The 23,875-nt window shown below is 36.6% G+C and overlaps 1 protein-coding gene across 5 annotated transcripts in view; it reads right to left on the bottom strand.

Moving 5' to 3' along the window:
• The window catches only part of LOC145674929 (ankyrin repeat and IBR domain-containing protein 1-like), a 124,356-nt gene that overhangs the window by 7,633 nt on the left and 92,848 nt on the right, over positions 1-23,875 (bottom strand). For 4 of the 5 annotated variants that reach the window (XM_081745187.1, XM_081745195.1, XM_081745205.1 and 1 more), the window contains 6 exons: positions 20,532-20,674; positions 19,757-19,984; positions 15,881-16,015; positions 13,988-14,147; positions 12,081-12,210; positions 6,018-6,085 (listed from right to left, as the gene is read on the bottom strand). In XM_081745187.1, coding sequence (XP_081601313.1) covers positions 6,018-6,085; positions 12,081-12,210; positions 13,988-14,147; positions 15,881-16,015; positions 19,757-19,984; positions 20,532-20,674 — 864 coding nt within the window. The remainder of the gene's footprint in view (positions 1-6,017; positions 6,086-12,080; positions 12,211-13,987; positions 14,148-15,880; positions 16,016-19,756; positions 19,985-20,531; positions 20,675-23,875) is intronic. The other variant, XM_081745201.1, reaches the window with a different exon arrangement.

Here is a 23,875-nt window from a genome sequence, read left to right as displayed (position 1 = left end):
AAGCGACAAGATGACGAATAGATAAAACGTCTCCACATAAAACACATTCTGGAACTCCACGTAAAAGATATGCATGCGTTATATGACTGTGCCCAATACGCAGTCGAGTTAAAACTATTTCTTCGCGACCAGACTGTCGGGAACTACAGGTACAGACTCCGAGGCGTGGTTTAATGGCATGCAATTTGTTGACATGTGCAAGATCCCATTCCGACTGCCATTGTTGAAGACGACGAGATGTCAACACCGCGTAAAAATCAGTGCAAGGCAGGGGCGTCATGAGTGCAACACCTTGAAGATCTGCATCTTCTGCCACAGAATCCGCCTGCTCATTACCAGGAATGCCAACATGGCTAACGTTCTCGGTAGTGTTAAGGATAATCGTATGATAGGAACGTGAGGACATAGGTCTTTATATAATAATCGGCTGTACAGAATTTACACGATTACACGGGGAGTCACGTGACTGACTGTACTGGCAGTTAATGAGGGGCCAGTACGAGCTTTCTATAGAGGCCCTCTCCGGTGCGTCACGTCAGCATAACGTGAGCATGACTTTTGAGAACCTTCTGCCTCCAATCGAGTATATCACCAATGGAACACACGTCATAAGCACACGAGCAATTTTGCGGAACGATCATACGGCCTCTTATAGTTTCTCCATATGACTACACTCGAAGTAACTTTAATTAGACATCATACGTTCGCGGAGTCATGAATTCGTTAAAACACATTGTGATCCACATACTATGGATTCATGCATACATTGTGATCCACACACTATGGATTCATACATACATTGTGATCCACACACTATGGATTCATACATACAACTACACTTGTTGTTCGATAATCTACAAACCACTACTACTACAGACATTTTGAGGTGGAATTTCAATAGAATCGGGAGATTTCTTATATATATATATATATATATATATATATATATATATATATATATATATATATATATATATATATATATATATACAGGGTGCGGAAGAAGTCCCGGAACGATCCAATATCTCGCGAAGTATAAAGATCAGCAAAACAAAAATAACACGTGTTAAATAGTTTTGAAAAAGCTGTCTAATGATACTAAACACAACCCCCTATCCCCACCCCCTTCGGGGTACGGGGGTAACTTTAAAATTTTAAAAGGAAACCCCAATTTTTTATTGCACATTTCGATTCTCCAGAAAAAGTGACAATGATTTAACCAAAATTGAAAACAGTGCCTTCACGGATCGCATTTGAATCGACACACACACAAAAAAGGAACACAAAACGTTATGAAAATGTGGTATCTCGGCATCGTGCTCTGTGACCATGCGGTTAGCGTACTGGACTGTGGAACCAGAGGTCTTGAGTTCGATTCCCGCACAGAGTAACATCTTTATGTGATTTTCCTACACCCAAATAATGAATTCATGCATTTTAACTTCGATAAAAAAATAATGTATTTGTCTATATTTGCAAGAAAATGCAAATGGCGACAAAAATGGTTTATTTTTGTTGTAAGTAACCCTATTACTAAGAACTACTTCATAAAGCTAGTTTGCAAAACAATAATCAAAATTTGTATTCTATGTAACTTCAAAAAAGTATTAATTGAGGTTAAAACATATGAAATTTATTTGGGGAAATAAAAGAAAAAAAGATTGCCTTGAACGCGGATCGAACTCGCAACCTCTGACTCCGTTAAGCCAGTACGCTAACCATACGGCCTCAGAGCACGGGACTGACAGTTCGCATTTTCATAACGTTTTGCTGCACCACCTTTTATTGTGTATCGATTCAAACGCCATCTGCGAAGACACGGTTTTCAATTTTGGGTCAAATTACTGTCACTTTTTCTGGAGAATCCGAATATGCAATAAGAAATAGATGTTCCCATTTAAAATTTTAAAGTTACCCCCTGTACCTCCGAAGGGTGTGGGGATAGGGGGTTGCGTTTGGTATCGGTGGATAGATTTTTAAAACCAATTTAACATTTGGACCATTTCGGGACTTTTTCCGCACCCTGTATATACATGTACACAACGAAACCTCTGAATAACGAACACCAATGGAACATGATTATTTATTAGTTTAGACAGGTCACACAAATTTAGATTACTCACAGTTCAAATAGTAATTGTGTGCAGTATACAGAATATATATCAGTTATGAATATAAACTAAGATCGAAATATAGTACACGATGTTCGAATTACTAGGACGATGAAGGGGAAATCCCTTTCTGCAAAGAAACCAAAGTATTGCTCGGAGATGTGTTTGTATCGGCGTGTAATGCAAAATATACTGCTTGTGTAGTAATTTTATTCTCAGGTACATACCACCCTCCTTTAAAAATCCCTTAAAATTCGCATTGACTATACTAAAAGTAAATTGCATCTGTTCTGTGTGATGGTTCACCAGGTGATTTATGTGAAAGACATTTTGTGAAAAAAGTTCTTTTTTTCTGTTTACTGTATTATATTAGCAGATTTATTTTCGAAATGCAGGAGGTATTTTCGGTGCTAAATACATATGAACAGAGAATAAATCCTATTTGTTATAAAAAGATTATCAAAAACGTTACGAGAGGCTGGGGGAGAGAAGGCTGTTTGTGTCCATAAGAGAGAGGTTCTGTCCCATAATACATACTTTTTTTGCCGGGACAAAAAATCTGTCCATATTGCGAATATGTTTTATTGAGATGTGTTCACTAAGGAAGGCTCCACTGTATTAACACCATGAAAATATAGTATATACCCTTTGGCTAAAACATTTATCACATACAGAGGGAAACAGATTGGGAGGAAAAAAAAATAAACAGCCGAGAAATAGGTGAGAAGCATCGAGCCGAATGTCATGTTGAAATATGGGATCATGTAATACTCGTAGTATTACTACACCCGTAATATTATGGACAGTGATGTGAAAGAAGAGACTGAAGAAAGAAATATGTGCAATGGGCAATATGGCAGGTAAAGTACAAAACAGTTGGGGAAAAATTAAACAGACTCTATTAGACACACTTCATAATAACTGGCAGGATAGGAAGAATACCGAGAAAATCATGGATAACTGAAGTGATGCTTAAGAAGAGGAGGAAAGCGGAAGGGCGAAAACTAGGGATATCAAAGAATACAGAAAGCTGAATAATGAATTAAGAGAGACGGACAAAGCCAAAGAAAAGTAAATGGAACAGATATGTGAAGAAATAATGGAACTTCAACGACGTGGGAGATATGATCTGACGTATCAGAAAACACAATAATTAGGACGGAAAGCTAACAAAAGTATATGCACGTCTGGAATCGAAGATCAACAAGGTCATGCAGTCACTCACCATCCAAGAATCTTTAGAATCTGGGAGGAATATATAAAATATATGTATGATCAGAAGAATTACCCCAAATATATTGCGATCGAAGCAGAAGAAGAGGTGGATGATTATGAAAAAGGATCCAGTATATTGAAAAGTGAAGGTAATACAAGCAATGCAAGACATGCGAAGAGAAGGCCATAGGAGACGACATACTAGCAGATCTGCTAAATGCAATAAAAGTTCTGACTTCATTTATTAACAAGATCTACCCAAGTGGAGAATTGTCAAATTATTTTTCTTGATGTTACACCGATTGCATTACTCAAGAAAAAGCAAGCAACGAAGTGCAGCAATCATAGAACCACTAGCCTTATTTCCCACACTGGAAAGATTATTGCGCGCGTACTGAACACGCGGCTAAAAAATAAGAAAAAAGAAATGTTGGAGGAAGATCAATTTGATTTCCAGAAAGGAAAAGGAGCCAGAGTTGCTATTGGGTTCATGAGAATTATATCAGAACGAGTTCTTGACGTAAAGGAAGGGTTATGTTTGTGCTTCATCGATTGGCAAAAAGCTTTTGACCAAGTCAATTAGACCAAACTTCTGAAAATACCTGAAGAAATCGGAGTTAACTGGAGAGACCGACGACTCATTTGTAACCTGTACACAGGACGATGAGTGAAGTTGAGCTTAAATTAAGGAGAAACCAATAGTGAAGAGACTGGAAGAGTGAAACGGATGTAGTATGTCGCTCTAATTATTCAACATTTACAATGAATGTTTAATGAAGGAAATGATAGGGTAGATAAATTATGATATTTTTCATTCGCGGAAGACCAATGTCGTCCTACCACTAAATTACTGGTGAAAACGATTCGCGGTAAGCTAACTCTATTGCCAACAACATATCTCCCATTACTTGTAAGGCGGCTGCTAATATTCTGAAGAAGGTTGGGGGAGGGGGGACGCCCACCTTCCAGTTATACTTACTGGTGAAGGGACTTCAAGAATCTACGGGCATATCTAATACCCAACAGGAGCAATTAAGGTGAACTCCCTTCCCTCTAGCCGTGTCAGGAAGCGTCCAACCCATCAGGAAGCAAATCAACGATTTGACCGCAATTTGGCAGGATCCAACCCGATTCGGCAGCTTTCTGAAACCAGGAAGGTACTAGAGTCCCGGGTCTGCCTACATCATGTTAGGGCGAAGGAACCATGTGCATTACTACGCACAATGATACGTGCAATCCGCCTATTTCGAAGTGGCACGAATCTTTCCTCCCCTCCACAAAACCACTCTAACTTAACGGTTCTGCCTGGTCCAGTGCAATCCACAGAACTTAATGAACTACTGGGTGCTTGAATTAATTCCCGCTGTTTTTATACCAATGATAAATTGTCATTCCATAAGAACAGAACAATATCTTTTACTGAAAGTACTGTCCCTCGGCAGCTACCTTTTCCCACTTTTTGGGTAATAAATGTATTTCGCGATAGGAAATTGCGGGTTTCTGTGAGGCAATTCATCCATCGAGCCAATTTTGGATATCTTAGACAGTTCTGAAGTGTTGGTCAGAAAGGTCATGCTGCATGGATCGAAACAAATGGTAGTCGGATGGGGCGACGTCTGGTGAATATAGAGGGTAGGGTAAAAACATCCCATCGCAATTCCTGTAAAGTTTCTTTCACTACATTTGCAACATGCGGTCTGGCATTGTAATGGAGCAGAATCACTTTGTCGTATCTCTGGTCATACTCCGGTCGTTTTTCTTGAAGTGGTTGTTTCAGATGCAATAATTGTATTCGGTAACGATCAGCATTCATCGTTTGACCCGGTGGAAGCAGCTCATTATAAACCACACTGACTTGATCCCACCAAATGCACAGAATGATTTTCATTCCATGAATGTCCGGTTTTAGCGTTGATGTTGGTGGTTCTCCGGGCCTTACCCATGATTTTCTGCGCTTGGGATTATCGTAACGAATCCACTTTTTATCGTAGGTTAGAATGCAATGCAAAAACGACTTCCGTTTATGTCTTTGAAGCAGCACTTCACAAATGGATAAACGTTTCGCAATATGTCTTTCCGTTAATTCATGTGGCACCCAGTTTCGCCACTTTCTGGATCATTACGATGGATTTTAAATGCTTGCTAACAGTTGATTCATGAACATTAGAGTTTGAGACAACTTTTTAAACATCTGAGATGAATCTTCTTTCAGTAGTGACTAAGTCTCCATTTTCAAACTTTTTCAACTGACTAGGACGCACTTTGTCGCTCAAGTCAAAATCATTGTTTCTGAATCGTCGAAACCACTCTCTATACGTTGTTTTTGATAGAGCATGCTTTCCATACGCCTCCACTAGCAAACGATAAATTTCTGCAGCAATTTCTAAAGATGGAAGCAGAAGAGTAGCGCTTCCCGCAAATGATGATTTTTCAGGCGCAAAGCCCGCCATGTTCAAGACACTAAAAACAAATGTTCTTTTCCCTTCACTCGAAGATTAAATAGTGCTCTGATAGCCCAAGGATAGCACTTCCAAATAGATATCCTGTCGCAGTCCGCTGTGCTGCAATAACACAACTACTGCCCTGTGTTAATCAACAGCGATAATTAATTCAAGCACCTAATACATTTTCAAGAGAGCAACTAGACTTATATAAATATGTTATTACGTTTATCAAACACTGTAAACTTACCCTGAGTTGTTGTTAAAGTAGGCTCACTTGTCTCCCCAACACTCGAACCACCAGCAATTACATCCTCGCTGAAACAAAAATATTACTTTTAATATTAAAGCCACACATACAAAAATGATATAGCTTGGGAACGGAAGTTCATGACCTAAAAAATAGATATACGATCTATAGAATGTCCTAAAAAACAGGGTAAAATGGTCTAAAATTGGAAAATCACGATTAAATTTGTAGCTTTAAAAAAGTACAACGAACATACCAAATGACGGGCATCTTGTTCGCGACTCCAGAAAAAATGAGGTAGGTTCTTCAGTTGAGTTTGATTTTAAATGAAAATAACCAAATAAAGTATAAACAATTTGATGATTAGGACAGCAAGTTATTCAGCGTAAAATGAATTTATTTCTTACATCTCGGCTTACTATGTAGCATAGTATGTTTTCATGTCTTGCGCATTACTACAAACATAAAAAAAACATGCCTCCAGTAAATCGTGTAATAATTGTTTAGAATTAACAAACTGTATGTGAACACTGGGAAAGTGAAAAATCAGGGACAATTCAAGAGAGGGGGACTTCCTAAGCACGCTGCCTGTTTCCGCCAAAATACAGATCGTCGAAAAAGCAACTGATTTAAATGCCGATCATTGAACAAGGTTCGAAGGTTCGGGAGTATTGCCGAGTCCGTTGTGAGAATGGAGAATCCTAGGGCTGAAACCCAAACGAATATGATTGAAAATGAAAAGATGGAATTGATGAAGTTCAAAAGACAAGTAACCCTCCGAAAGTGAAAACTTTCGTCAATCCTCTAAATGCCGTAATTGTGCTATGCTCGCAAGTACATATTGCAATACTTGGTCCTCGCTGGCACAGTAACTAACACACGAGAGGTTAGGCTTCTTGGTTAAATGTGTACCTCATATTGTAAATCCATGCAAAGCTTAAGGTCGCTTCCAGCATCATTTAGTATTATTCAATTGAGCTAATTTTTCTGATGGGTTACTTTAGTCCGATGTGGAATTATTTTAGGGGGGAGGGGGTGAGACTCAAAGGAAAACTTGGGAGTCTAAACATACGAACCGTCTAATGAGTTACAGTATTTTCCAGAAATGGGGCATTTCATGATACTAGTCCATTGTTTTTTTTTTTTTTTTTTTGTTTTTTTTGTATGAACGACCTTTTAGTTGTAATGAAATAAGAAAAAGCATAACAAAAATGGACGGTATTGAGACTGCAATTTAGAATTAAAAGATTATTTTTATATTTATATAATTACATTAAAATGTCAGCTCCATGGACTGTAACTCGTTTCATTTTCAAATGCATTGGTGCAGTATGTGGTGTTTTAATACTGCTGATTTTGGATGTTATATAATCGCATTCTATATACTATGAGAAACTACCTACAACATCCTGTCTTTCAAAAGTGATGATTTTATCTTCAGAACAAATGTGCTTCAAATTATTATAATTATCATTTTACCTCCATGGAAAGAATGGAAGTTAGATATATTATAATAGTTGGTAGCGCAGATTGTTAGCAGACGGCTGTTTTGGAGGGAAGATGCCATATTATGCGTTGCGAGTGTATGTATGTTGTGAAGTATCGTAACATGAAACGTAAGATTAGTCATGTCACATTTTTTACTTGTAAGCTTCAAAGTGCACTTTACAAAGAATAGTTGTACTTTTCACTGTCAACAGGGGCCGCGGTGGCTCAGTTGTAGAGCGTTCACCTCTGGTGCTTGGGGTCCCGGGTTCGATCCCAGCCCCCGCCAAGTGAACTTTGTGGTGGACAAACACCGTGTGCGTGGCTTTCCTCGAGGTTCTCCCGTTTCCTCCCACTTTCTTCATTCCACCATTTCATTCATTACTCATCATCACCGTCTCCTTTAGCCTAACCGGCTAAATCGTGGGACGTAAAACTCAAATATTTCATTTCATTTTATTTCACTGTCAACAAGAATGCTAACTAGTAAATAATATCAACTGAAGATCGTGTGCACTAGCTTATTGTTCTTCCTTGAGAAACAAGATGTACAGCTATGTTTATTGGAATTTTCTCAGCTCTATGCCACAACGTGTACTATTCACGTCCATTAAGATGACAGTATGGCATGGAGTGGACTAACCTTAATTAATAGTATGGGAATCTTTATTACATTTAAAAGAATTCGTTTCAACGAATGTAAGCTACCTATTTTTGCGTTTTTCGTTGTATGTTGGGACCAAATTGATTTTGTTGGTTTAAGTTTGAAGTGACTAACATGGAGTACGTTATTAACCTTTGGAATTGGGGGTCGCAAGTTCGAATTCCACTCCGAACATGTGGGTTTATCCATCCTGATCTGTAGTTCGGAATCTACCTTAAACTTTGGGTCCCGTCCTTCTTATCAAAATTAATTTAGAACTAATCAAAAGAGAAGAGGTAATAGCGATGATACTTATAGCCCGTTCACCTGATCTTGAAATAAACGAAGGATTATGATTTAAATTTCTGGGCTTTCGGCATCGATGGCCTTGGTAGTCCGTCACCAGGGTGTCTACAAATTTTCTTGACCAAGTACTACAGTATTTTAGGGTATTTTTTTTTTTTTTTAAATCCCCTACCAATGACCAGTTAAGATGAAAGCTAAAGGTATTTTACACTTTTGTCTTAGCAACTTGTAATTAATAAAGACTGGACATTTAATTTATCTAATTTTATCATCTCAGTGTTAACTCTTAGAATACACTTTAACTTTGATCCTGGATGAGGTATGGCTTTACTTGTTATTATGTCATAATTAACTCTTTCTCTGTGAATACACTTCTACTAAATGACATTAGAGTGATTTATGACATTCTAAAACTCAGTACCGTGACAAAAAAAGATCACCACAATACATATGGTAACTTACAGATTTGTACTTGCATAAAACATTTATCTTCACTCATCTCATAAATACTTTAAGCGACGAAAAATACACATTACTAAGCAAAAATGTAAGCAGTAACAAATCCTTTTTAACAGAACATCTATGTTAGACTAAGCACACTTACATACTCATTTTCTTTTTTAGATTTGTAATTTCTCTTTGTACAAAGAATCAACTTCTTCATGTGTTTGCTGCATAAATCTTTTCTTCTTCATCATCTCTAACAAACTTAATTCTTGTGCAGCCTTTTCTCTTACCGTCAGCCACTTCCTTTTCTTTGCTCTTCTTATCATTTATAGCTTCCTGTCTTCCAGATGATGAATTTCTTACCACCAAAACCATTGCTTTAATTATCTCAACGTTCGAAATCATTCCTGCAGCTGTAACTGCTAAGTACACTGCTCGTTGAGCAACAAGCGACTCTTCTGTCAAGATACTGAGAAACCTCTTTCCACAGCAGCATTGCCGTGAAACAAGGTCAAAAGCTGGTGAAAAAACATAGTTGTCAAAACACTATTCACACCTATGTTACGGAGAACGTTAGAAAGAAACACATCCAGTTTGTCTGTCTTCCAACCAAATGATTTAACTGTTTTCTCAAAATACGGGGAATCGCAAAGTTGAAGATAGTCCCATTTCACACAATCGGCTATCGATGCAGATAAACGCAGAAATTCTTGTACCTTTTCAAAGGAATATAAAACACAAATTCTTGACCTACTGTGCCATTACCTAACTTTTCTTCACATTCTTGATCTAGTGTTCAATTTCTTGACATTTCCTTGACTTTCTTGACCTGCAGACACCCTGGTAATGTATGAGGGATAACGTCCCTCGGCGATCACATTATCCGGGGAAAGGGAAGGAAGGAAGCGGCCTGGGACCTGTACGTTAGGTACCATCCCGGCATTTGCCTGGTGTGAATGAGGAAAACCCAGGAAAAACTATGGCTGGCCTGAAAAAGCTTTACAGACTTTTTTGACTGGGTGTCCCCACAGGGGATCGAACCCGGGACCCGCTCCCACCAAAGACGAGAGGATTAGCGACTATACTAAGCGGGGTCACTTGCAATAAACGAAGATCTACCTTAAGATGCTCATCATGATCAATCAATATCTGAACCTAGTAGAAATCTGAACCTACTGTACACTCGTATGATACCATCAAAAAACAATACTTCAAAAAGTGATAATAGTCTATCTTGTAGCAGAGTCAGATAGAAAACAGAAGACGCATCTACAGAAGAGCGAGCAGGAAATTTAGGAAATTCGAAGATATTGAAAAGAAAGTGAAAAAAGAACAACGGAAAAAAATATGAAATTTGGAAATTCAAATAATTTAGATAGCTGGAAAGAGAACAATAAATTAAAAATACTCCTAAAACAAACGTAATAATAAAGATACAAAAGTGAAGCTAAAATTAAGAGTTCAATGAAATACTTGCTGCACAAATGAAGATATAAGTTGAAGCAGAGGAAAGAATAAATCTTAAATAAGTAGTTTTTGGGAGTTTTTGTAGGAAAAAAATATGAAAAATATAGATGTTTAAAAACGATGAGTCCAATTATTAATTATACAGTTCGTAAAATTTCACATAGATCACCAAGAAAATTACAGAATTTACAGAAGATTAAAAAAGGACAAAAAATTCTAAATGATGATTTACATAATAGACAGACCCCTCAGGTAAAGGACACAATAACAAAACTGATAAAAATAATTCGTTCCTCATCAAATTTATGAGGTAGAGCAAACACAAGCGTTTTTATTCTCAGATGCCGAAGATCAACAGCGGGACGAGAGATACGATATTAAACAAGTGTTGCCAGATCCTACCAGCTTTCGTCGTGGAAGGAAACTTTTCAAGATTTTAACTTGTGAAAGTTTCCACAAATGAGATAATTTCGAAAACAGTTACTTTTACTATGAGAATTTGGTTTCACTACGAGTTTCAAGAAGTTATATAAGGTGTTTCAAAACAACACCGACAAGGTTCGGGAGGTGATTCCTGACACCAAGATAAGACAAAAAGTATAAATCAACCTGGATGCACAAATGCTTCCTTTCAGAGTTATCGGTTGCCGATTAAAAAATAAATAAATAAATAAATAAAAAATAAAAAAAAAAAATAAATAAAGGTCTATACATAGCTCCAATACTATGGGACCTACCGTAGTTGGGTCAAGACTTCACTTAGAAACTAGTATGTGTTCTATCCAAGTTCCAGAATATTCCGGTACTTCCGCAACATTTTTTATAGAGGAAGTTGATGAGTACTTCAAATTATATCTCGGTAGCCAAACTCCCTCCACAAAAATAGTTCCGTGACTACCTTAGGATTCTGAAACATGTATTTTTGAATAGTGCACATATTAGTTCCTAAGTAAAGTCTTGACCCGACTATGGTACGTCCCATAGTTTTGGGGCTACGGACCTTTAAAGTTCATTTTTTCATGTTTTCGACAGCCTATAACCCGAAAGGAAGCATTTGTGTACCCACGTTGGTATATACTTTTTGTCTTATCTTGGTGTCAGGAATCACCCCCCCCCCCCCCTTCCAAACATCAGTGTTGTTTTGAAACACCATATATATGTTTTCTCAAATATACAAGTATTTTACTCACACATTATTAGCTACTTCCGTGGAACTAACGGTAAAAACATTCCATTTGTTTACTTCAAGAGAAGTCCCATACTTTATGTGCTATCCAATGGAAGAAACTACCTGGCCTAAAAATTACAGTTAAATGTAATGCACATTTATTTCTTCCAAATAAGTTACCCAGCTCCAGAATTATTCGTTGGTCACATTTTCATATATAACTTCCTTTTTTCAAGTTTTGTAACTGTTCTGTAAATGAATATTGTTGTATATTGACAATCAACAATATGCCACTAACGCCTAATCCATGACACTGTTAGCAACTTCGTGCCAAATATAGTCAGCTCTATGGAATGTACGAAATATAGAAGATAGTAAAAAAGTGAGACAAGAGTTTTAATCTCTGCTGCTAACCACCAGAACACACTTATTATGTCAACATGATTCAAAGTAAAAAAGAAATGTGAATTTGCTCAAGCATTTTTTTCCTCGAAAATAAGCTCACAATTCCCCATTTTTGGAGAATGACCCATACACATATAATTACCTGTTCGAGCCCTCTTCTACAGCAGTCTGTTGTTTCTTCTTCATCTCATCTTCTATCATCTGAAGGCGAGACATCTCCAATGCTATCACTAAATCCATATTATAATCTGCAGTAACACTCACTCTGTACACTGGAACACAAAGATAAGACGCTACATTAACATTTGTAATTATTCTCTCTCACCTCATCCTGTGATTAGCCTTATATATAGCAAACCGAACTGTCTCACTACCACTTAGTAGGAACTCACTACATAAAATTGCTAAAATGACATTCTGGAGAAATTTAAAAAACGCTACGCCAATGAAGCGTATTAGGCTGTCCATCCCTTTATTTTCCGTTTAAGTTTTCAGGTTTAACTAACTTTAGGCAAAGCTTAAAATAAAATAATAAACGTACTGAGAGCATCATTCTGGCACTCAATTGATACAACACTACGCTACCTGAAATTGGTACCTTCAAATGAAATTAAATGAAATCTCTTAGTTTAACGTCCCACCACGTTTATGCCCTTTTCACTAGAGAAGAAAAATGATTAAGGCAAGTGAATAATGATGGAAGAACTGGTAGGGTGAGTGTGGGAGGAAATGGGAGTACCCCGAGAAAACCCACGGACATGACGTTATCCAACACAAATTTATTTGGCTGGGGATCGAACCAGGGACCTCATGCACAAGAGATAAGTGCTCTACCACTGAGCCATCGTGCCCCTGGTATCTCCAAATAAAATGGATATAATCCCATTATTACGTTTCGTACAAAAATATCAGCAAGGAAACAAAAGAAATAAACAAAAATACTGCACAACGAAGGAATTAATTAAAAAAAAAAATTGTAATGTGAAGTATTGAAGAAAATGATCACTAAATAAGACATCATCACAAATCTGAACTTTTATTAAATAACAAAAACAGTACAGTAATATCGACTGTAAAAACGTTTAATTCAAATCTATAATTACAGTTACGGGATTTCTACTTTTATTTCCTTATAAACATTTCGTTTATTATTTTATTAGAGTAAAAAATTCATAGCTAAAATTTAGAATTTTGTAGTATAACTGTCCAACTATGTAGCAGACCACTTTGTCACGGTAACACGAATTGTGGTTCTTATGTTGCCATATCAGTTTAAGAGAAAATAATAAAATCTCATACGACACGAAATTCATGAGGTGAAGCGAGTTCTAAATTCTAAATTTACCTTTTAAGTGCCTTTAACGATATTAGTGAAATTTTGTGAAAATTAGTTTTCGGTCTGACGAAAATTTATTTTCGCCGTGAAACATTATTTTTGGGGTTTGTTAAAATTTGTTTAGTACAGCAACATTTTCAAAGAAGTGCCTAAACTGAAAATGAGTCCAACGATTTTCACAAAATTTAGTTAAGATTCGCTCGAGATGAATTTCAGTACGAGAAACTGCTGTAACCAGATTTCTATTATGAGAAATTCAGTCGTGTCAAATATTCTGTATTTAACGAAATAATATCTAATTTAGTATTATACAGCCATTTGATCATATAATTCTGAAACTTAACTATGAGCTTATTTTCCTTTCCTTTTTCCTTATTTCTTTATAGAAGAGGAAATCTGCTTATTATCACGCGTAGCTGAGATATTAAACAACCAACCAAAGGATTACGTGAAGTACATGTTGAAGCACCAATTAAAGGTTCAATAATTTTGGCGTGGGTTTTCTTCATTTATATAGAACCAAGTCTTTGCATAAACAAATTAGGTACTTTCTATGCTAATACTTTGCTTTATCAACACCTAACAATTATAATATAATATATATATATTACAAATTAACTTACGATACAGAGAACTTACTCTAGGAGAAAAACATATTTTGTTAAAAGTTTTGTTAAACACGAGAAGAAAGAAAAAATGTACAGATGCATTACCATCTTCATCGGTACCTAGCTGAGCTGCTTTACTACAGCGAAGACTACAATAATCATGAATGGTTCCTGTGCGAGGATTTCGTGCACGCGGCCTCGAACATCCTGGTCTGTCGCATTCTCCCAGAAGACTGACAGCAAGAGCTTGATTAACCTCTGATTCCTATAAACGTTAAAATCAAACATGTTAGACATGGAACGAACACATTCATCAAATGACAATTACTAACACACCTTGAACAAAGTTCGCCATTATATTCTATCCTGCTCGAAGCAAAACAAATTAGGACTGTCATTATTAGACTCAAATAATCCACTTTTCAACTATTCTCGCAAGACCCTTTTGGTCCATCCAAAAGAATTTCCCCATGCTAATATTGTAAAGTGCCTCATGCAAATCCTATTATTCGCCTGATATTTGATGCAATATACGAGAATTATTTTTTCTTTTAAAAGGCTGTTTGTGAATACCGTTTGAAATTTCACGTGCCCTTGAGAATGACTGCACGCGAAGGCTTTTGGCAATTCTTGTATAAACTGGACAGCATTTGCATTCATGACGTCAATTTGTACGCTTCATAGTGTAAAGTTAACGTGTTTTTAAGATTATCGAGCAACTCTCCAGTAAGAAACATGACAGCTCCGAATATTCATCGCTAGACATATGAGGTATACGATGGGAATATAATGAGTGATAGTAAAGTGCGAAAGTGAGTCTGATTGTTCAAGGAAGGCCGGGAAAATGTCCATGACAAATCGCGACTGGGAGGAATTTGATTATCCGCCATACAGTCTAGACCCTGCATCCAACGACTACCACCTCTTCCACCATCTGAAGATCTTCCTGGGCGGCAGGTATGTAGATACTGATTAACAAGTGGAAATGACAGTGAATAACTGACTATTATCTCAGGCACCAGAGTTCTATGAGGGTATCCAAAAACTTACTGCTTGTTGCGATACATATTTAAACTGGAAAGGAAATTCCGTAGAAAAACAGAGGTTTGTAGATAGATTCAGAATATATATTGTACATAAACAATATTTGTTCCGTTTTTAATGAAAACGGATTGCACTAAAAAACTCGTACTTACTATGATTACTGGCATGTACTTATTGGGATTACATTGGATAATCTTCATGTTAATTTGCTTCTTCGTATATTTTTGCATCAAATTACTACATATAGCAAATTTAAGTTTTCCATTAGTTTTATTAAATTACAGTTATGTGGCCTAAGTAAAAGCACAATTCTGATATTGCATTTCACAATCAAATCGAAGCCGTGAATGTTATAGGGTGTCCCCTTCACTCTCTTCTCTTACGAAGCATAGAGAATATTTCTTGGGGGTATAGTATTAGCGAATTATGCCTAAGTACAAATGTTTAACAGAAAATAATTCAAACAATCTGGAAACACTATATTCCACACTATAAAATCACGATCAAGCTCTACAAAATATACTTAAAGAATTACGGTACTACTGATTTCTTACCAAATTGTAACGTAAAAATATGGAACACCTCATTTAAGTAAGTTATCTTTGACGTAATTTAAGTTACTTATATCAATTATATAAATTAAATAAATACTTTCGAACAAAGGAGGTAAAAATTATATATGTTTAAAACTTCATAATTTCATCACTTACCAACACAAATATATAACTTAATTGTTTCAGACAATATCAGCACCAAATTAATTGAGAAATCACTACTATCTAAATTTTATCAAGGAAAAAACTATATAGTCAATAAAATTCCATATAGCCTACTCCCAGATCATGTTGTGCTGAAAAACATTTAACGTTAAAAAACATTGTGTGGTTCACTTAAGAAAACGACGGGGAGGGAAAGTAATTATACCATTACAATTATAATAGCAAAAACGTTTACCTCTTCATCTGAATCAAAATCCGGCCAATCATATATCGCAGTTAAGTTTGTATGTCGACCTTGTGCATCTTTTATCCATGGGTTATTTGGGTCGTAATCTTTCAGTGATGCTGCTATTGCCTGTCTCATCTGATCCTGAAAACACAGTAACCTGAATCAGCTACAGAAATCTAATCACGATTTTTTAAAGACTATTTATATGAAAATTAACCTCAGACTTATTTTGATCATTTTTAAGTCATTACCAGACAAGATGAAGTACTCGTATATAATGTCAACACTGAACAAACAAGAAGGAAAGAAGACCGCCACAGTCAGTATATTATCATTATTATTATTATTTTGTTTTGAACAATAACTTTGCCACAATAGATTTAGTTAGATATTCCATTATAATCTATTTCACCTTACTATAACTATTAACGTGACATAATGATGGCAGTAATATACTTGATCCTAATAATAGTACATTTTTGAACACTAACTTAAACTTGGGTGGCCTTTAGCAATTAAATTCACTAAGACAATATCTACATATTAAACACGCTCGGTCTCCAGTCCCATTAGTTGACAACAATTCAGCCTTTACACTATTGTATATAAGTAATCACAGATGAAGTTACTACATGGATCAGCCAAAAAATTTTGAGCACCCCGCTACTTTTCGAACGAAATCATTGGGCCGAAGTAAAAGTAACGGTGCACAACAGAATCTCTCCTCATACGTGACAGAGATTTCACTCGATTTTATGTATAGAATGGGGAAGGCCGGCGATATATATTTGAGTTGAATAGGGGCCAGATCGTGATGACCAGTGAGCTAGAAACGAGTATCTCTGAAATAGACTTGGGGTGTTCGCGAGCTGCGATGGTTGAAGTCTTTTAAAGATGGGAAAAGAATGGTGCAACCAGCATTAAACGGCAAGGAGTGAGCCTGCCACACCTGATTAAAAATGTCAGACGTCGTAGTGTGTCAAGATTGGTACAATAGGATAAAGCGCAATATGTGGCACAATTGGCACTATAATTATTAACGTAACATAATAATGGCAGTAATATACCTGACTCCTAATAATAGTACATTTTCTAACACCAGCTTAAACTTGAGTGGCCTTTAGCAATTAAATTCACTAAGACAATATCAATCATATTAAACACTTCAACAGCGGACGGTACAGTTCATCGTGCACTGTTAGATATAAGCCTCTGCACCGTGAGTCCCACACGTGTACCAATGTTAACTGAACAGCATCATCAATAACAAGTGGAATGGGTACGTGTTCATCGTCATTGGGCTGCAGAGCAACCGCACAACGTTGCATGGCCCGACGAATCACGATACTGTCTTCATCACATCAATGCCCGGATCAGAATCCGTCGTCTTCCAGGGGACCAGCTATTCGAGACGTACACACTAGGACGACAGGCACTGGTGGCTCTATTATAGGAATTTTCACATGTTCATCCATGGCCCAGTAGTGCGCGTGGAGGCCAACATGACTCCTCGCTATCGGCCGGCTATTGCTGATCATGTATACCCAGTTAAGTCGGCCATGTATCCAGCTGTAGATGGCATCTTTCAGCAAGACAACTCTCCTCATCACAAGGTTAATTAATGTGTGCTACAGTGGTTCAAACAGAACAGTGGTGAATTTTAATTGCTGCAATGGCCCCCAACAAACTCGATCTTAACTGAACATGTTTGAGGTGTCATTGAACGTCAAATCCAAGCTCATAGCGGCATTTACAGGAATTAACTGACTTGTGTGTGCAGATGTGGTACGCCATGTCTCCAGCCCCTACTAAGGTCTCATTGATTCCATGCCAAATAGCACTGCTGCAGTCCTATGAGTCAAAGGTGGACATACCAGATATTAGGTAGGCGGTCATAATGTTTTGGTTGGTCAGTGTACATCAAAAGTAAGGATTCGAGTGTAGTCGCGAATTATTTGAAATTCAATGCGGTAATACATATTAATTCTTTTGCTTACATACACCATAAAAGTGATATAAAAATTACCATAAAAGACTAATGTACACTCATGTCCAAAATTATTGTCACATGTCTAGAAATGTTGTTGTAGGAATATAATTTGATAACGAATTCGCCCAGTATTTCTTATAATGTTAATATGTGTATAATCTGCAAAGACATGTATGTGGAAAATTTCATGTCAAAAGAGCAGTAAATAAGAATAAAACCAAAATAAAACTGTCTTGTCCATTAGCAACATTTTGTTTTACTCATTCTAAGTTTCGTATTTATAATTAAATTCTTATGAAATTTACCACAAATATACATTTCCCGATTATACACACAGTATCAGTATTAAAAGTACCTTGCAAAATCATTTATATTATATTCTTACAAGAAGATAGTTATAGATATGCGACAATCATTTTGGATATGAGTGTACCTGCCTATATAATCCCGTAAAATCTATATGAATAAAAATCTATTTTCATTCAAACTTTCGCTATGTTACATTCTTATTAACGCTGATACGTAAAAGTACTAACGAAGATCTTTACTTCACGATGAAGGAAACGTTTACACAGAATTTAATAGATTCTGAGCGCTTCAATCAGTATAAAGAAAAGGAAGCAAGCATGAATTCTGTGTAACACTAAACAGAAAAAACTATTAAGAAAATGTGATTGTACATAATTCAGAGTAAGATATAGTCAAACCGCAGCAGATATACTGAGAATCGTGTAATGTTTGTCATATTAAATGAAGTTTTACGTCCCTTAGTTATGTCGGCTAGGCTAAAAAAGACGGTGATGATGAGAAATGAATGCAATGGTGGAATGAATAAAGTGAAAGGGGACGGAAGAACAAGGAGAAAACCCACGAACACAGTGTTTGTCTACCACAAAGCCCATTTGGTGCAAGCTGGGATCGAACCAGGGACACCACAGATGTACGCTCTACCACTGAGCCACCGTGCCCCCATTTGTCATATTAAGTAGGATGGTGTACCAAACTTACATCTTGGAAAGTATGTTTCATCTTCCCGATTAAGTCGTATATCAAAACAATAGCATAAACGCAAAAGTGATTTATTCACAAATACAATGTCATTTGCGAAATTTGGAACAAAGGACACGTATTTCATTCGAAGTAAATTTATTAATGTTAGCCGAGAAAGTAAGTATTTTTATTTGTAAACTATATTATACAACTAAATATCAATTGGCTTTTGCTAGTTTCTGTAATACCGTTTTGGAGCAGTAATGGGGTTGAAGAAAAATGGTTTTCAATATATCACATTGCATCGTAAGATACCGTAACGTATAAAGAAAGTTTTACAGATCGTTCTTCGTATATAATAGTACTTGAAATAGCACTATTTAATAAAAATCACGAGTTTGCCAATCCCCTATCCTGTTTTCCTACTTTCAATCTAGAAGTAATACGAAGACATAGAAAATCTTTGAGTTTTACGTCCCACGGATATGCTGGTTAGGCTAAAGGAGACGGTGATGATGAGTAATGAATGAAATAGTGGAATGGAGAAAGTGGGAGGAAACGGGAGAACCCCGAGAAAACCCCCACACACGGTACGAAGACACAGACTACAACCTGAATCGCCTATGACACAGAGTAGTAAACCGGCTATATATATATATATATATATATATATATATATATATATATATATATATATTCATTCCCCACTTCGATGGGTTTTGGTTAATGAATTTCAAAGAGAGTTATGTTGCAGCTGATTTTAAGCTGCAATATTTCTTAATAATATATAATACATCACTACATAGTATTTTACGAAATAGTACCTGCAGAGTAATGAAGAATATATTTCTGGAATTAGAAAAGTTAAAAAGTAGGTCCAAGACTGATGCTTTTAAACTTACATCATCAACTGGGTCCATTCCCATCAAGCCAGGGATTTTCTTCTTGCGAGCTTTTCGGAGAGCTGGAGGTGTCTCAGGAGGAATTAGGCCTTTGGATACTGCTCGTACAAATTCATGTCTCTTTCGTCGAGCCAAGGCGGTTGTCTGAATAATGACGCTTCGGGGTGTGCGTAGATATGGCCTCGCAATCATTTCGGATAGCTTTTCAGTCACTTCTTCCAATTCGTTCTATAGAAAAACAAATGCAAAGTATTTAGTCAAAACAAGTAAATCAAGTAATACTAACTTAAGGTTCAGTTGCATTGTAACTATATCGAGTTAAATAATATTTCGCTAACTGGAGTCCGCTTAACTATTCTGTTAAATCTAATTCTTAATTTGTCATGATTGAACACAGTAAGGAATACTTTACTGTACATATACACACTAAACAGAAAAAAAAAGTGTCTTGATCATGCAAATTCCTGTACGTTAAATGAGCTGTCAGAAAACAAAAAATTTACACATCTGATAAACTTGTTCTCGAGTTGATCAACTTCTAGTCTAAGTTTTAAAATTGAGCAGAATATTTATATGTACGATATTTACCTTGTGTGAAAATCTTCCGTAACGTAGTTATATAGAGGGTGGAATTTAGAATTAAAATCGAACACAAACAAGAGCATTTTAAAAATCCATCCTTCAATTGAACTGAAAACACTAAATTTACTTCAATACTGTAGAACATGATAAAAAAAAATAAAAAAATAAAAATAAAATAAAATAAAAAAAATACCTGCATAAATTCGAAGATAGTTTTGTTATAGCCATTATCTTCTAAATAATACCCATACACATATGATCCACAAAGAACCCTTCTAGCTTTCAGCAATTCCCTGACGCCTTCTTCAACAAATTTGGTTCCTTTCTCAGCAGATTCTGAAATAAACAAAATACTAGTAATTAGTTCCGTACATCTTGAAAAAAAATGATGTGGTTTAACACTTATTGGACATTTATTAGAACTAAAAGATTATACGCATTTTTTTTTATTTTTTTATTTTTTTTTTTTATGTATTCAAACCTTGTAATCACTATTATTATTCAAAAATCTCCTTATGATCAAAGAATAGGAAACTATTCCTTGTACACTAAAGGCAAATGCTACTGTATATAAAATTACTGAAATTGTTCCTTGTCCACAAAGAGACTGAGTAGCTACACTAATTATAAATTGGGAATTATATTTCTCGGCTATCGGCATTTATGGCCATTTGAAGCCATCACGTATGAGGGATGACATCCCTCGGTGATCACACTACCTGGGGAAGTGGAGAAGTCAGTCTGAGACCTTTACGTTAGGTACCAATGCGTCATTTGTCTAATGTGAATGAGAAAACCCACGAAAAACTTCGTTTAGGAAGGCTTACCTGAAAACGCTTTTACACATTTCCAACCGAATGTCCCCACAGAGAACTGAACCCGGGACCGCTTGCACCATGATGATTACAAATAAATGGTGAAAGTATTCATATTTTGTACGTAATGACATCTTGATATTAGAAATTTGGGAAAAAACTCAGTAACATAGTTATATACAGGGTGGGCCATTTTAATTAATCCACGGAAATATCTGAAAAATGATAAAACATAGAAGAAATGTTTGAAGTAAACATTATATATTGCTAAGGGGGAAAACCATTTCCGCCAAAAGTACCCCTGGGGGTAACGGGAGGTAACTTTGAAATGTCAAATGGGAACATGGGTCGAGTAATTCCTCGTTCGAAAGGTCTTGGAAAACTAAGTAACGCTGTACCAAAATTTGTTTCATATGGAGCACCAGTTTCAAAATGGCCGCCATGATATAGTTCGGAAACTCCAGTAGCCGTAGTATGAAAACCATGGGAGGTAAATGAATGGAACAAAATTGAAATACGTAAATATCAAGGGCATATCGAATGGTGTGGTCCCTGTGATCCCAGTGGCCTCCCTGAAGGGGTCTTGGGGGCTAACTTCAAGATTTCAAATAGTAACATGAGTCGAGTGGTACCTCGTTCAATAAATCTTGCAAAATCAAACATCTTGCAGGAGTAAACGATTGAGGTGAAATGGCAGTGTTCTCAAAAGGCCGCCGAAACATAGTATCAGTGTCAGAGAAAAGGTTTAGTATCCGTAGTATGAAAGCGATTGGAGATAAATCAACAGAAGAAAAACTGGAGTAGGTAACTGACGTAAGGCACATCGAGAGGTGTTGTCGGGGTGACTCCACTGAAAGGTATCCGGGGCCAACTTGAAAATTTCAAATAGCAACTTGAAGCGAGTAACATCATGTTACATAGACAAATGAATATCAAACAGCTTCTGTAAGAATATTTTCGACATGAGACACCGTTTTCAAAATGATCGCCAAGACATGGTGAATGTGTCTAAGAAAACGTCTAGTGCCCATAGTATAAATACGGGTAGAGATAAATGAAAATAACCAAAATTAAATAGGAAAACCACGAAGGCCTTCCAAGGCTCGAGAATGATACAACAGAGATAAAAATGTTAGAGTAAAATTGCCATAATGTATAGAGAGATATCCAAGTCCTGCAAAATAATCTTTTCCTGTGCTCTGTATGTGAGCGGGGTGGAAAGTAACAGTGAAAGTTCAAATGAGAACTCTACTTTAATTCGCAAATTAAGGCTACCTTACAAATAGGTATGGTATGGTTGAAACATTTGTTTGTAAGGATGACGCTGTAGTGACTAAAAAAAGGTGAAATTTTATTTGAATGGTAACGCATATCTGTATGGCTAAGTATGATTTGATGCGAAAACAGAAGGAACGTTATACGAAAGAAGTTGTCGAATAATGCAGTTGCTGGAACTTACAAACGTGTGAATTTGCTAATCTCCGTCGCCACAGAAACTTTTATGCAATGCGTGCTGGTTATTCGGAAAGCATTTCGGGGATATACGTACACACTGTTTCGTCCCTCAAGCTCACAATACGACATGAGTGCTAATAGTTAATCAAAATGTAACTGTGGCCAAGGGCGCCCATGTTGTGGTTTCCAAGGGAGGCAAGAAAAAGCGACATTTCAAATATAGTTTCAAATTTTGCTGTAGCTATTCTAAAAATTCTATTGAGTTTTCGATATTCCGAAGCACAATTTCCTCTAGGGGGCGACAGCCCCCCTTGCCCCCCTTATGGGCGCTCTTGACTGTGGCCATCCGCATTAACTGAGTGCACTAATTCTCTATCCCTGAAGTCTGCCTTCCAAACAGCATTGGGTAGGTCAAGCGTACGCCCGAACCGTTGTCCGGTCGGACATTGAAACTTTGAAGTTAGCTCACAAGATCCCTTCAGGGAAGCCGCTGGGATCGCAGGGGTCACATCATTCGACATGCCTATGATATTTACGTATTTCAATTTTGTTCCATTCATTTACCTCCCATGGTTTTCATACTACGGCTACTGGAGTTTCCGAACTATATCATGGCGGCCATTTTGAAACTGGTGCTCCATATGAAACAAATTTTGGTACAGCGTTACTTAGTTTTCCAAGACCTTTCGAACGAGGTATTACTCGACCCATGTTCCCATTTGACATTTCAAAGTTACCCCCCGTTACCCCCATTTCCGGGGGGTGGGGAGGGGTACTTTTGGCGGAAATGGTTTTCCCCCTTAGCAATATATAACGTGTACTTCAAACGTTTCTTCTATGTTTTATCATTTTTCAGATATTTCCGTGGATTAATTAAAATGGCCCACCCTGTATAGTACCAAAATTAATTACAAACATACAAGAGCATTAAATTTTAACGATTGGACTGATGTCTTTAAGAGTAGAAAACAACTTATCTTTTGAAACTTTCACATATCGTTCACTGTTCCGTTGAAGTACATCCGTTTAGCCATCGAAATAATTGGTGTTTCATTATTAACACTTAATGGAGCACTTGCGAGATAAAGAATTTAATTTTCTTTTTTTCTTTTTTTTATGTTCTCTACGCTCGTTTCTAATTTTTGTTTATTTAATTTACTGCGGATTTAATGGTGACGTCAACAACGAGGTTGTTTGTGTCCGCCAATCTAATTCATTTCTGTGTGTATTTCAGTAAGATTTAAAAAAAAAAAAATCCTCGCAAAAA

Source organism: Thermobia domestica, chromosome 2, assembly GCF_964235325.1.
Source record: "Thermobia domestica chromosome 2, izTheDome1.hap1.1, whole genome shotgun sequence".
NCBI lineage: Eukaryota > Metazoa > Arthropoda > Insecta > Zygentoma > Lepismatidae > Thermobia > Thermobia domestica.
This window is presented reverse-complemented; position numbering and strand designations above follow the sequence as displayed.